Genomic DNA, 16,318 nt, shown 5'->3' with positions numbered 1-16,318 from the left:
CCTTGGGAGGTTTAGATTGGACCTTATGAAGCATTTCTTTAACATGAGTGTGGTCAAACACTAGAACAGTTTTCTAGAGAGGTGGTCGGTGCTCCAAGGAGGCCTGTCAGTATTTAAGAGGCATTTGCACAATGCCCTTAATAAAATATGCTCTAAATATTGGCCAGTCCTACATTTCTGAGGCAGTTGGATGAGATGATCATTGTAGGTCCCTTCCAACTGTAATAGTCTATTCTAGCTTACTCTTTCCTCTCGCATCCAGCAACTTTGCTAACATCACAAGAGTAATGTGCTGTTTCTTTGTGACTTAGAAGTGGTTTCTAGGCATGCACAGGCACGCACATTCAGAATGGTAGACTGTACGAAGAGGTACAGCAAATAGGGAAATAATCCTGTTTCTCAGACAAGCCTTTGGAAATTTGTTCAGCTTCAGCTAAATTTGTTCTGCCGGCCACCCAATAAGTTTTATTAGTATCAGACTCCAGACTATTCTCTTTAAATTAGTCAAAAGGCCAATGACTTTATTCAGACACAACGAAGTTTTTTAAGTCTATCATTAACAGTAGTAGTATAAAATGGAGAAAGTAAAATCCTCCAAAGAGCAAAAGAACTTCTTCAAAATTTAGCTTATTCTGTTTGACAATCACAAGCTATCATTTCTGAAATTCTCTCCAGAAGAGAGGTGAGGTTTTTCATCCTAGAATAGTCTGGTCTTCCTGGGAACATCAGTGTCCTACCACTTTTTTCCTGACTGAGTGCTATATAGATTTGGAAATCTAAGCAATCAAGAAAAGATTGTGGAAAATTACTGACAGAAAACCTGCCTGATTTCTAGTCATCTGCTATGTATGTGAGTTTTAGAACTGTTGGGATCAAACCATCTTGACAGAGTGTCTTGGTTGTGTTGAATTTTTAGTTTTAAAATGAGGTTTTTTAGTATTTTAGAAGGAGACCTCAGGTTCCTTATGCACTGTACTTGTTGCAGTGTATTCCCACAGAATTTATCACCTAGATAACAGATGAGTGAAGAGAGGCAAAAAAGGAGAAATTAAGAGGCACAAAGGGGTGTGATGTGGTTTGTACCTGGTCACTCTGAGGTTGGTAGCAGAGTTAAGAATTGGATTTTTTTGAGTCGTGATCTAAGTCAGTCTGTCTTACTTCAGAGGCCACAGAGGTCACTCAGTATGGGTGAGCCATCAAAAACTTCACAGAAAGAAACACAAATCAATTCTTGTTTCTCATATTTCCCTGCTTGCAGAAATAAGCATGTCAGCAACAGTTGAAGTGCACTAAGTACATAGATTTACAGGATATTTCTCATGCTTAGTTTCACAAAAAATGTGACAATGCCTTTAATGCTGAACTTGGTGCAAGAGTAACTGGAAATTTGGGTATACCAAAGCTTTCAGGAGACAGCAGTAACTCTCTGTGAAGATCCACAATTTCAAGGTCTCAATTATGACACTACAGCACACAAACAGATTTAAATTATGTGGTCTTAGTGTTTTTATTCATGCTAGTAAACAAAAGTGGGCTATAACATGTGTTGTTTTTGCTGTATGACTATTTGCAGTTCTCAGGCATAATTTTGGTCAAGGTTTATTAATATTCTTTCAGAAAATTTGAGCAGGGTGCATGGATTAACAGTCTGGGGTCTATTCTCAATAGGCAGTAGAAAGGGGCAGATAATTTAGCTGAATAGGGATGAGCTCTTCTCTGACATTTTCCCTGAAGTGCAAAGAGTGGGTTCTGGCCCATTTTTTAAATTGCATCTGTACCTTTAAGTTAGGTACATGTGCTGTGTCTTTGGGGGTTGGCTGAGTAAAATCATTCCCACCTTCCTTGCATCTCTCTTGTGATCTGATTCTGTTTTGCCTTGATACATATTAGGTATTACCTGATTTTTCCAGGAGATGAACTTCTTACAGGGCTGCAAAACTAAAGGACCTACAGAAATAAATAATTAGGAGAAATATAGCAGTTTTACCAGTAATGTAAAGGAGAATAATTCACTATGTATCCTGCTCTCTTCTCTAAGGATTCAGCAGCACTTGTTAACAGTGGTTGTCCCTTGCTTGAATACTTTATTTTAATCAGAGATTTTAATAACATCACAATCACTGGATAAACAGTGGACAACTTCATATTTTACTTTGCACTCGTAGTCATTTGGAGAATATCTGTTGAAAAACAGAGGTAAAACTTTTCCTTTTGTTGAAGCCAAAGTCTCATGCAGTGGTTTGGCTTGTGCACAGAGGTGCTACAGTCAATGAAGATTTTAATGCACTTGTGCTCCTTGTCCTTTTTCCAGATGGTACCATCACCACATTTACAATGGCAAAATGCAGCAGGTCTCTATGTTTTGGCAAACTTTACTAGGTAGTGAAGTAGTGAATTCACTAGATAGTAAATTTTTGTGCAAGCTGTCCCCAGCCATTTCAGCCAATATGCCAGCAGTATGAACCGATAGACAAACACTTGTGTGTGATGATGTTGGGCATCAATGTCCTCAGATGGAGAGATGGTTGCATAGCCAGTTTTCTTTAGTGCTTGCTGGCTGCAAGCTAATGCAGTCAAATTTGTGGTAATTATTTTCAGACCTGTATATGTTTGTCTACATGGCTAATGATTCCCAGTAATCTTACTAACTAATTAATGATACTAATGTAGCAAATTTTGTTTGTACATACTGTATGTTTATGTTGTAAGCTTTATAGATCTGTTTTTCTACTATAAAGCAGAAAAATACTTTCTGAACTCTAAATTTGAAATATTTGGGTTATGAGTCAAACTCTCATTAAAAATGAAGATTGTATTGTAGTCTATCAGCTTTGCACCTAACTGTCTTAATATATTTTGGAATGGATAAGCTAAGAAGAACTTTTGATGAAAACTTACTTACAATTTTACTCTGACCAGGTAGCTATTTGGAGAAGGGGTTGTTATTTTTTTTAGTGTTCAGTGTAGAGTCCTGCAGGTATTCCATTACTCGTTTCACCACTCCTTCCGGGATTTTTCAGTGCTAGATTCTTTAATTTTACTGTGGTAGAGATCTCTAAATACTTTATTCTACTAACTGCTCAAAGGAACCTGCAGTACATGTACAAAAAAAGGTATTTCACGTGTGCAAACTCCACAGCCTGCTCATTACAGAATTTATTTTTCGATGAGTTAGGGCCCGGAAGAAGCTAATGTAAGTATTTTAGCCAGGGTTTGTATTTCTCTGATAAACAGCACTCCCCTTCTGTTTGTGATCACAGGATGAAAGCTCTCTAAGCTTGTATATGTACATTTTTACTGCTACATCATGTAGTGTGCTCTTAAGATTGAGATCTCATTCCCCAGGAAGCATTTCTGTCTAAGATTAATTGCCCTTTTAAAATCAGTGTTTGATGTATTCCTTTGGCTATATCCTGACTCACTTTAACCCTCTTTGACCTGACCCCACTGACTATTACTGCCATGGCTAGAGCAGAAATCCTTCAGCCTGATGTATATGCAGTACAGACTTGAGCCTGTGGTTTTTCACATCAATGGATTCAATTAGCTAAGTTTTTACTGATCAGCTTAGCAGAGGTTGAAGAATTTGTCAGACACAGAACAAAACTGTCCATACTTTGAATATAATTGAACAGCTCATCTCAATTTTCACATGTAGTTTGTTTGTGAAGTTGTTTATTTTGTTAAATAACAATAATATTCCTGGAAGTTGCATTTTTTAAAAGCAAAACCCAGTTTATTTTTCTCTAGTTAAAGAGGGGAAGGCACAAAACATGAAATAACACCCATTAAGCCTTCAATCTGTATGTGTCACTTATCGCTCTTCAGCCAAATGGTTTTAAATGGTAATTATGTCCCAATGTCCACTTTTGAATTTGATGTATTAAACTGGGCAGTTAAACTAGCAATTAGCATTATGGCTTGAAAACAAGTGAATGTGCTGGTCTCTTCTGTATTGAGAGTGATTTTTCAGAAACAGTACTCCTTCTTTGCTTTGCTAGGAATAGGTCATCATTTGATTAGCTGAAAAGTTCTTTATAAAAGATGGACGGCCATTAGGATCACAGAATATTTGCAGGCATGATGTGAGTTATAGTAACTTGAAAATGAAGTAAACTTGAGGTTGAAAGTTCAAGAATGCCATTAAAAACTATTAAAAGTGTATGAATGTGCCTATGCTTAGGGGATATATAATACGATTGCATGGAGAATTTGTTATTTAATTGTTTAGCATGATAGAATTTTGAAAACAATGACATTGTTAAAGTTCTCATGAACTTCTGGTAACAAAGTCTTTTACAGCAAATTGATTTGCTTTAAATCAAACTTTGTAGAGATAAATCTTTATCAAATGTGATTTTTTTGGGGGGTGGTTTTTTTTTGGGTGGTTTTTTTGGTTTGTTTTTTTGTTTTGTGATTTTTTTTTTTTTTTTTGTCCAGGAACCACATTGATCACGTTTAGCTCCCTAGCTGTATAGAGAGAGAGTCCTAATTTCTGAAGGTCAGTTGTACACTGTTTGGAGGGAAGCGTAACCTCAAATCTAATTAAGGGCATAGTGCATAAAAGGGTTAGCTTATTGTAAGTCAAGATGCCTGCTGTTCAAAAAAGCTACATAACTCCTAAAAGTGATTTAGCTCTCCTTCAACAATTGAAAACATATCATGGATGAGTTGGCCTCAATTTGTCACACATTCAAGTGTTTTTATCTTTTAATGCACACCCTCCCTGTTCCTCATGTATCTAAATGTGTTGTGTGCTTGCTTGTTGCATGGAACAGCGGCACGATTTACATTGAACTTTGTCACTTTATTCACGTGTGAATGGCTAAACTTAATGCATTGAAGAAAACAGTTTTATAAGCCTCAGCTGCTAACCTCAGTCCTCTATAAACTGCCACAGGTTCAGTGCTAGTTCAGCAGCTGATGCTAAGGAAGAAGGGTTATAAGAATATTCCTTGGGAGTTTAGTCTTACCTTTTTTTTTTATTCTGCCTGAAGCTAGATAGGAAGCTAATTTGATGGGAAGTATCTTTGGCCTTGCAAGGTCTTCTAAAGTCCTTTAAAGACTAAGATGTCAGATTTTTAAGAAAAGTATTTTAGGGTTCTGTCATAAATTAGTTTGGGACTTATTCCAGGAACCCCATTTTAAAAACTTCTGTGAAATATACAAGAATAAAATACTTAAAAAGCAACAACAGCAAAGTTTAGGTAAGTAAAGCTTAACCCATTTCCACCCTCTATCTGCTTTTCCATTGAGTTGCATGAACTGTTTTACAAAAGGAAAAGTTCCCTTGTCTTACATGGTGTTACTGTCAGTGTTAACTGTTTTGGGGAATTGTTAAAAATAGTCTGCTCAGGCTTAGTCTGCTTAGTGGTGTTTCAGGCCAAATTCACTTTCTCTAAGACCTTTTTGAGTGGACTGGAAAAAAGGTTTTCTAGTTCATTTACGTGCTTTCTGGCTTCTATGAGATTAGAAATGTAAGCCAAGTTCTCATACACTGCTCCAAAGCATCATAAACTTTTACTTGTGGTGTTACTTTAATCTGCTTTTTTTGCTATGTTTCAGAAATGTGGCTATCTAACCTGAGGATAGACTTGAGATAAAAGATGACAGGAAATAACAAGAGAGAAAAATTGCATGGCGAAGAAAGTTATGAATGGGCGATGCCAAATATTTGATTTCATCTCAGTATTCAAAATTTCAATCATCTTTAGTGATATTTAATGTAGATGATGGTATTATTGTATATGATAATATTGCACTTCTGTTTTGGGGATAGAGAAGGCTGGACTGTGTTTGGGGTAGTTCAAGGAATGTAATCATACAAGAACTGTGACAAAGAAAGTTTTGCCCTCTGTTAAGTCACAGATGTCTAGATTCAAGTTGAGATGTTTATACCACAAGAAGATCACAAAGATACCAGCCTACTGGCCTGTGTCAAAACCATGTAGAGAAGTAGAGCAACAATTAAAGCTACATTAATAGATACGGATGTAATGTCGGCCCATATATATATATATATATATATATCTTACCTGGAGCTGGGCTTTTGTAGTCACGTACTCTGCAAGAATAGAGTTCACTGAAGTTGATACAGGTCTAGTTCTATCACAGCATTTTGGACAAGTAGTTCTTATGATGTGCTCTGGTAAGATGACATGAGGGCACTGTAAAGGTTAAATTGAGACATGTAATATGAGTGACAAAACACTCTAGGATTGAGAGACTGATGTTTCTAACTCTTTATTTTGGAGAAGAATTTAAAAAAATCAACTTAATGAATCAGAAAACATAAGTTGAACACTCTTGTTCTGTTATTTGTAGGTTGTTCAGTGAGGTATAAAAATTAAGAATAATTTTTAAAGATATTTTAAAATAAAATACAAAGTTGTTGCTTTTATTAACTATACCCCAAACTGAAAACAGACATTTAGGAAAACTATGACCTTCAGCTGGAGCAATTTAACTCATGTTACTACCAAAGGTTAAAATGAGTGATATTGTCTTGTTGCTGACAGTTAACTAAATCTATGTCATGGTTTATTTCTATTCATGTCGGGCAGCGAGAGTCTATCCAGGATCTGTAATTCTTATTCTCCAAACCACATCTTGTGTTTGGAACATTTCTTATTTCAGACACAGAATCATTTTGAGAAAGAAATTTGTACTGAATAATGAATGCACTGACCTTGTATTGCTGTGTGTGAGTTCTTTACCTGAAGTCAGCTTCAGTGGCTTTCCCCAGTGCTGTTGAGATATGTAGGCAGGAAGGAAAAGTCAGTCCCGTGCTTTCATGTCACATATCAGCATCTAAAATTTTTGAGGTCAGAGAAACCTTTTGTTGTGGCTAGGCTATTGTAGAGTTGGCTTTGCAGAACTCTTTATGTGTTCTTGCTCTTGGTCGGAGGATACTGAACAGCATACCTGCTGACACGATCCAGTGTATCATCTGTGTGTGTCCTTAAACTGGAGATCATCATTCCAACTTGGGTGAGGAAGAGAATAAGGATTTTGGTAGTTTGTGTGGTTGAAGTGAGGTTAAAAGCATATTAAGATTGCTATAGAAAATGAGTCACTTCTAGCAATAGAGCCTACTGCTGGGACAAGCAAGGTCATTTTTGCACAAGATGGAATTCACAGAAAAGTAAGGACAGCCTGGGATATGCTGGCTGAACTAGGCTAGTGTGAAGCTTCTGAAAACTCAGAAGATTTTAGTTTAAAAATTCTGAATTCTAACTAAAAGGACCCTGTTCATGTAGTGAACTTAAACCTTGAAGCTGTAGTTTCTTAAGTATGAAATACTTGGTTTTAGTAAAGAGAACATGCTTGCTCTCCAATGTATTTGTGCTGGGTTCATTTGAAGAGCAGAATATCATTTGACCATGAGATTTGACCAAATCAACTTTTTATGCACTTCCCATGAAATGGTATAGGTATTGAGCTCTTGTTAATACTCAGCTGATTAAGTAAAATTTATTCAGTGTACAAATTTATTTTTCTGTTTGGTCCCTTTGTATTGAGGCTGTCATTACTGTGGAATCAGAACACCTCACTATATTTCTGTTCCTTGCTAGCTGTTACACATACACATGCCAGAAACTGATTGCAGATGTTCCAGTTAGATTAGAGTTTATGAATGGAAAAGCCTGTAATAATATGTGTCAGTTTCTAATACTTTTTTTAAAAGGTACTGAAGAAAAGTAAAGCATGAATATTTAATTTATACATAGATTTAATTAATTCTGTAGCTATGGTTGCCCACTGAGCAAAGAAATATTTTGCCATGAATTAAAAAATATATGGTGTCTGCCTATAGTAAGTACTACAAAAGTGATGTGAAAATGTTCATAAATGCTCCTTAGCCTGTTTTTTTTGTTTTGTTTTGTTTTTGGTTTTGTTTTTGGGGTTTTTTTTTGCATTTTATGAACATGGGGTTTTTTTAGCACACACAGTGAAAATAATTGTGAAGCTTGTTTTGTTGTAAATGGTATCCTGTCTTTGTCAATTTTAATATTGGACACTGGAGCTGTTGTAACAGCTCCAGTGAGTAACCAGGTTACTGTTAAACAAGGTAGATGCTCTTTGTCAAGTTTCAGGGCTAACAAATTAAACCATTGCTGACCTTATTGAGGTTTGAGGGCTTTTAGAGATGCTACCTACTTAAAAGTATGAAAAAGTGAAGTACATTCATCTTTTCTGCTACCAGTGCTAAAGTCACTGGCAGAGAATTTCTTCAGACTATGAGGTGTGTTTGGGGCTGTCTCGTCTCTGTATGTCCTGTAATATCCAACCTGAGGTGCCTAGAGAGGGGAAGAATAAATTCAGCCACTGTCCAGTGCTTTCTTACCACGTGTGGTTACAAATTGGAACAGTCTTTGAGTTTGCTTGCTAATATAGAATAGTCTCTTGTAAATAAGTGCAGAGTTTCATGTGTGATCACTGGTGCTAGACCAGAAGCCTAGCTTCTAAGAAGGAAATTTTCACTTTTGCTTACTAAAGATTTAGCCTTCCCCAGCCTTGGCTTTAGGCTTTCAAAACTGGGTCAGCAATATCTTTCATTAACAAACTTAGTGCTTGCACACTATTACTCACACGAAGCACATTACTGAAAGCTATGTTTCTGTAAGTAATTTCCTAAGAGATCCTACAGAGGTAGATTAAAGTCATTCCAGCAAAGGTGTTGGTGTGTCTCTTCAGATTCAGAGATGTCCAAGGAACCAGGTGCTGAGCACACACTGTTCTCCTGCCAGATAATCTGAGGAGCTGAAGAAATGGGGAGGAAAGCATCCACACCACAGTCACAAAAAGAAAATTCTGCTCCTTATAATGCTGTCCCAAGATGAGTTTTCCTACAATATGGTATAGCCTATTGTCAGGAATACCTTTAGTATCATCTTCTCCAGAGTATATGATATTTTCTGAGGCTAAGCAACCAAATGTCTGTGGCCCACTTCACAGCTGGAAAAGCTGGCATCCAGGTATGTTGCACTATTAAAATGATGCTACTGCATGGAGCCTTGGTTGTGTTTATGCCGTACACATTTTAGTGTCCTTGTCAGTCATTCTGTGGCCTTGTACCATAAAGAAATGCATTGTTTCCGCTAATTTGAAGTACCGGGTTCTATTTGCCTTTTTAGAGTTGTAAAGCCAGTTTTATAAGTGGTGCTGCCCCTGACTACAGGCAGATTCTAGGACTTGCTATGCAGAGAACTTGCATACTGAGGATTCTAATTGAGTACTCCAGGGGCACTTTTGCTAAAGCCTGTATATCTTGTATTGTCTATGGTTAAGGGATTTAAGCCTGCTAAATTGCCCTGACTGGTGATTGCTTGAGGCCACAAATCAGAAGGGAGGTATTTCATCCCACTGAAGAATTTTAAGTGGTACATCACAGATGTAGTCTGGCTAGAGGAGCTGATCTTGTGTAGGTGAAAGGGAGTATGTCACTGCAGCAGTGGTGAGCATTGAGGTGCTAATCTGGGTAAAAACCAGTTGAAATAAGTACCTGTGACAAAAGCAGTGCATTCTCAGTGTTCTGCTCTCAGGCACTTGAATCCATCTGAAAACTAAACCAGTCTTTTATCTCCATCTTCAGTTCTTTCTTTTAAATAATAGTGTAGCTCAGTAGAAAAATTTATTTAGGTGCATCAGTGGTTATGTGCCACAATCTGAATGTATGCTGAATAAGCTGTTTTTCCTAATACTGAGTAGTTTACTTTGCAAGCAACAACTTATATAGCTGAAGGAAAGAGAAGAACTTACTGTGTGATACCATGACACCTTCTCTGATATCTACAGATTTCCTTGTTTGTTCTTCCGCTGTGTCTCGCTGACTCCTGGATATTGACAGGTTTTCATGGAAGCTGGGATTAGCAGTACTGAATATCGTAGTTAGGGCATTCCCCTTAAAGGAGAGAGAGTGGACTCAAGCTGCCTCAGGTCGAGGAGGGCTTTGAGCCACTCTCTCAAGGACTCACTTGAGATGCAACAGGCCACTCTCTCTTGCTTCCTTCCAGCAGATGCCTATCTGCAAAAGAGAGTGCCAGTATTTTCTTGTAGTGGTTCCCTCATCAGGAACATGGAGCCACCTTATAGGTGACAGAAAAGCAGATGTCTTCTTAAGCTCTTCACTTCAGAGGTTCTTGTTTCTCTCAATTTTCTGAACAGAGCTGGAAAACTCTTCTGATTTTACATGATATGATCAGTTAGCCTGGGTCTGGTCAACACGTTGTGTTGCACCCTTGAGTTACCATCTAAGTTAAGTGAGCTGAATGTCTCAGAAATGTCTTAGTACATAGCATGTAAGCATAGTTATCTGCCTTTTGGAGATAGAATGTTAAGTTTTACCAAAAAGCTTTATGTAAGCTGTGCTTAGAGCTTGCTTCTAGTAATTTGGCAGGGCTGTAGTACCACCTTCTCTATTGATACAGCTCCACAAGGAAAGTGGAAATAATCATTTAATCTTGGGACGACCACGCAGATAGATTACTTAATTAGTTTTCAGGGGTTTTTTTTGGTTTTGGTTTTTTGGTTTTTTTTTTTTTTGCAAATGCCAAAACAGTGTTTGTTATTTGTCATCACTTCAGTAATATAGAAGTACTCTGATTTTAAGTAGCACTGTGAAAACTTACAAAACATATATTGCTATGCTTTTATTTTTCTGGTACTTCCACTTCATCTTACTCTCAACAGTAATTTGCAGCAAAGCAAAAAAAAATCTTGAGTCATATGATAAGTAACATGTAACTCAGTTCTGACAGGATTTTAAGAGGACAAAAAAGGTTGGTGCGGTTACTGGAAAACTTAGTGGTTTTGAGGAAATCCTCTGGTTTTTTTCACTACATTACTGAACATTGTAGAATGGGTATTGACAGCAATGATACAACCAGGTCTGGACCTTGTGCACTGCAGATGAGCAGAGTTATTCTCCCTAATTTTCACAGGCATTATCCAATGCTATAGTGTGGCATTACTCTTTGTAATTAGATCGTTTAAATTTTTTACCCCTAATTTAAATATATATTGTGGTTAGCAACTTGTACACTTTGTAGATGCATTTTATCAGTTTAAAAAGGCTTCTTGTGATCACAGAATGTGGAGTGGGGAAAAAGAGGACAGCGCTTGGTGTGTCAAGATGCATCTAAAGTCATAGAAAGAAAGTTATTTTATAGATCTGTTAATCTATCGTATCTCTAAGATGGATGAAGTTTTCATGATAGTTACCAAATCATTCAGGACTCAGATCACAGTGGAAATGGATAAGAATTAGTTAGGCAGCTGTTGACAAAAAAAGAATACTTTTCAGTATTTTTTTCAGTGTATTTGCTTTTCAAAACTTTTTGCTACAAAAAGTAGGGAAGAGTCTATGAGAGAGACTGTTTTGTAATCGGATGTGTCATGGAAAACATGAAAGTTGAGGAAAGTTTGGGTAAATGCACCTTAAGTGAGAGTTTATGGTTCCTAGTAACAAAAGGAGAGAAGAATGTTGAAGTAAAAACAATGGATTTTGTAAAAGAAGGCAGCAGTAAATACAGAATTGAGAGATAAGATCTCTTCAGTCAAGCCTCCAGGGGAAAAGGAATTAGGAAGAAGTGATGCTTTGTCAGAGATAATACTAAAGCACAAACAATGCTAATGCAGAGATTAGATTTTAATTAAACTGTAAATTCTTCATTGACCTCTGAGGCTTTCTCAGTTTGCCAAGGAACAGAATAAAAGACTTGTATGAGAAAGGGACAAAGCTGGGTAAGGAATGGATACACCAAGATTACCTGCGCTTCATTTTTAAGCAAGAGTAGGCACATGCACACACGTACAAAGTATTACATTGCACAGTAATGGAAGAGCCAAAGAAAATGTTTATCATTTATAAGGCTTTCCTCCAACTGAAAAAAAAAATTATACTGAGTTGTAATCTTAATCTTATTTTTGCAAGTTTTGGCTAAAAACAGTCAGATGCGTTCTGTCATCTGGTTTTATGCAAGTTAGTTGTTTCTGAAAACTAAATAATACTATGAAACGTTTTAAAAAGTCACTAAGTCATACCAATTTAAGGAATAACATAGGTAGGTTTTCATTTTAAAGTGTTAATTTGGAGGTTACTTAAAAACATTTAGATACTCCCTAACTTCTAAGAAGGAAAAATCTTGAAATGAATGAATGCACCACAACAACTGGGTCTCTGAAATATTTTCTTTTGGAGTTTATTCTCTTGACAGTCTGACTGGGAGTGTTTCAGCCCAATAGATACCTTTTTTAGCTTGAAATGCCAGAAGTTGGTTTTTAAATTATGTGCTTTGTTCTTCAGACTTGTCTTCAATAAAGCCAGAAACACAACAAGTGCTTAGATGCTTAATTTAGTGTGATAATGTGCGTATTACGCCATTTAGAGAATCAAGACTTTGTACAGAATATACCATATGTAGGTAATAAGTAACAAAAGTATAATGCTTTATTTTAAGCAAACATAACTCTCTGCTCTTGCAGGAAGAATTATTACTAGCATAAAGTCAACTGCATGTTTAAGGATTATTTTTTTACCAATATAATTTAGCTGTGTGGGCATAGAGAACTGGTTATACAGATTTCTTCAGGCAGCTGTCAAATAATTTTGGCTACCAAACAAACATGATTTTATCTGTTTTATAAAATAGAAATTACACTACAGCTGGGGCTACTGAATGAAAGAACGAGTAATGGTACCTACACTTCTAGATTTTGCTCTTCCATGCAGCTCTTGGTGAGGATGGTGGTTTGTTCTGTCATAAATTCACTAGAGGGGGACATAAAATGCCAATTAGTGAACACAGTAATACTTTTGAGTACTGAATGTGGATTTTACTGTGGTAGGTCCATGTGAGAATGCCATAGTATAGAATAAAGTAAGTGAAAGGTCACTGCCTACTTTTTCCCTCCTAACCATTATTTGAAGCATATTTCATATGCTCTTCTAATCCCTTGTCTCTGAAATAAATTTTCATTTTTTGCTGTTTGAGTTCATGTCATGACTGTTATGTCAGTTGTTTTAGCTGGTTCCCATCATTTGAATCAAAGGATCAAAGTACTTGCATCCTCCGGGACAAGTATAAATAAAAAGAATTGAAATATTCTTAGAAAATATACTCTTGTTATACTGGGAACCATTTGCTAGCTTAGCTTTTCCAAGAGATGAAACTAAGTGAGAAAAAGTCAGTGCCAACTTTGCATTCAGAGTAACTCTGAAATATAGTTAGTGATTTATGTAAATTATTCTTAGCAAAACAAAACTACTTCAGGAATAATACATGTATTCTGTTACACACAGTCCAGCTCTTTCAGGAGATCAGTATTAAGAGTACAACTTACCAGTATGTTTTAGGAAGCTCAACATTTTAAGCATGATCTGTGTAAAATTCATATGCCTTACATATGCCTCACCATACAGGGTGAGATGGATGTGCCTTAACTGGGTTGACAACAAGCCGGGATCACTGTAGGATTAAAAAAACCCCTCTTGCAACTAATAATGAAGAGTAGCACTTTCATTAAGTTTCACATAATTCCAGTTTTTTCTTGGAATTAATTTTAACTCAAAGTTTCTGTTTTAGATGATACAAGTCTCAGCTTTCTCCACACTGATATTTCCTTTTCCTACTTTTCATTCTGTTAAATGTTAAAACTCCGTAACACCAATTTAATCTACTGTAAATTAAGTATGAGTAAATGTTTAATCTTTCTGTGAATTTTGAATGGTATACTAGTGGTTTCTCTTTTTCTTTGAATTAGATGGAGAGCAGAAGACTCAAGTGATGATTCATGGAATTGAGCCAATGCTGGAAACACCCATTCAGTGGCTAAGCGAACATATGAGCTATCCAGATAATTTCCTCCACATTAGTATCATTCCCCGACCTACTGATTGAAACTCAGCTATATTCCTATGAGGATCATTCTCAAGCTGGAATTCCAAGGGCATGTCAACTTCTTGCTTCTGTCAGTCTTGACAGAGGCAGCCTGACCAGAAAAAAAGAAACCAACGAAAAGCTGAAACAAAACAAGAAGTCCTCACTGCTGTAATCGAAACAGGAAGAGAGATCCTATCATCAGATAAGGGCAATTGGGCTGATCTTATTTTGCATCACTGCTGCGTTTGTTCACTGCTGTAATTAAATCAGTTGCGATATGAAAGAATTTACAGGACTTCTGCGAGTCTGCTGTTTTCTTGTAAAATATAATGAAGCTGAAACTGTCAGCCGAAGAGCAAATGGAAATATGCCACTTGATTGTATTTCTGATTAACAAATAAACAGGGCTGTTTCCTAAAGAGGTAGTGTTTCAGCTTTGAGGGTGGAAACATTGGTTTAATTTTCTAGAAAGTTAGGCACTGAGAGATTTGGTTACCAATGGCTTTTTGTAAAAGATCAAATTACTGTAAATCCATCTTTCCTTAATGAGAAGTTCATGTTTACAGTATATGTATTGGTGTGCAAATGATGTTTTAACTTTGATAACAAGCAGTGAGAGATTTTAAAGTAAGCCCGTGAGCATGTTTTATCAGTTAAAAACATGCACAACTTAATAATTACAAATACTTTTGTATGCTGTCACTGAATACTGCAGTGTGTTTATTATTCAAACCAGTTCATAGACTAGCAATGATGTAGGATAATTTGTCTCAGGATTCATCATGGCATTTCTTTGTGCTCATCTAATTTTTTTTTCCTTTAAGAATACATTTTCTTAATTTACTTTTAAAAAGTTTGTTTTTTTAAAAAAAATAAGCTACATGGATGCTGCAAACAGGATTGTATCCCGCTGTTTATTCCCATCGACTAGGAAACAGTTAAATCATAGAATGATGAACAGATTGATGATAATGATTTTGAATTTTGGAAAGCTGAGGCTTTTCCCAGCTAGTAGTTTCTTACATCTGCGGTCCCTAAGCAATCAGTCCACAATTTTGGAAACTTCTAATCTCATTGCACAGATTTTTTTCTTAATGTAGCAGACGTATTTTTAGGTTATTGGATCATTTTGGTATCTAGATGTTTGTTACCATTGCAAATGCTACTTGAACTCTACCAGTTCTTTTTTTGTGTGTGTGTGTCACACTAAATTCATCAAACTCTATGCTCTGTTGTTTTGTCTGCAGTTTGTGGCTGTTTGTGGCACAAAATTATGTTTATAGTAGACATATTATCCAATCTGTCAAATATTATCCGATATAAAGAAAGCATGACATTTTTCTTTCAGAAATAGTGGCTGTCAAAGCTCCTATCCACAGTCTTGGCTTGTAAATGTTCCGGTAATTCCCAGTGCTGTTCCCATTCGTTTCCATGCTCCCTTTATGGTAGGATACTTACCTGTATCTGAAAAAGAAGAAAATGAAAATCAATCAAATGAACAAAAACCTCTTTCTGAAGAGAGAGGGGAAGGATCTCCATGGGTGAGGATAGGGTTGAGGCTAAGAAGAGCCCTGAGGGCAGAAAAAATCAGTAGACAGATTCGATACTGTTTTAAATGTTAATGAGGAAATAGCATTAAGGAAATAGAAGGGTAAAGGTACTAATGAAACAAACCTATGCTGTATTCTGCAGGACATGAAGAATTTTTAAAACAAAACAAACCATGCTGGTCTGTGTTTATGCAGAATTGAAATATAATATTCTTATGGTGGGATGATTTAGTTGAGTTATTCTAATTTCCAGTTCTGTTTGGAATTTTTGTTTCAGTGTTGGATTGGCATTTATAAACTTCCTTAGGCACACATATCTAAATATTTTGGAGATTTTCAAAGTCCTGCCAATGGATAAAGCAAATATTTTGTAGAGTCTTCATATTTAAAAAAAAAATATCTTTTGTAGAGATAATTTTTCCATTAATCAGGATAAGAGGCAATACATTTCAAAAACTGTAGAGATTGTGTTTCCTTTGTTTTAAGGTAATCTGGAGTGAGTCACTGAATACTTTAATATATTCTACACCAGCATTTTAAGTATACAGCTCTTCTCGTGGCCTGTATTTGCCGGTAAATCCGACTTTAAGGCCTAGCATGGAACAAAGAAATAGCTTGGCTTTAAAACGTACTCTTTCCTCATACTTTAACTATTTAAACTTTATTAAAAAATGAAACAAAGTTTGAGTCTGTCTTTATTTCTAGCTAAATAAGGATCTCTGTCATGGAATGACAAGAGTGTTTAACTAATACTTAATAAGTAGGAACTTCTTAGAAGAGGTTCTTAGAATATCATCACGTATAGAATGGGTTCTGAATTAAAGCCTGTAGGTATCTATTCCGTCTTAAAATATCTGGTTTTGAGATAGGCATAGTGACATTTCG

At 36.2% G+C, this 16,318-nt stretch overlaps 1 protein-coding gene across 4 annotated transcripts in view; it reads left to right on the top strand.

The window, feature by feature from the left end:
- Nucleotides 1–15,108, top strand: part of ATG5 (autophagy related 5) — a 71,987-nt gene extending 56,879 nt beyond the window's left edge. For 2 of the 4 annotated variants that reach the window (XM_062489914.1, XM_062489918.1), the window contains one exon: nt 13,765–15,108. In XM_062489914.1, coding sequence (XP_062345898.1) covers nt 13,765–13,901 — 137 coding nt within the window. In that variant the 3' untranslated portion in view covers nt 13,902–15,108. Of the gene's footprint in view, nt 1–4,440; nt 4,912–13,764 lie in introns of those variants that run through there. The other 2 variants (XM_062489917.1, XM_062489916.1) reach the window with 2 other exon arrangements.
- Nucleotides 15,109–16,318: the final 1,210 nt, after the last annotated feature.

This window comes from Cinclus cinclus, chromosome 3, assembly GCF_963662255.1.
Source record: "Cinclus cinclus chromosome 3, bCinCin1.1, whole genome shotgun sequence".
Classification (NCBI taxonomy): Eukaryota; Metazoa; Chordata; class Aves; order Passeriformes; family Cinclidae; genus Cinclus; species Cinclus cinclus.
This window is presented reverse-complemented; position numbering and strand designations above follow the sequence as displayed.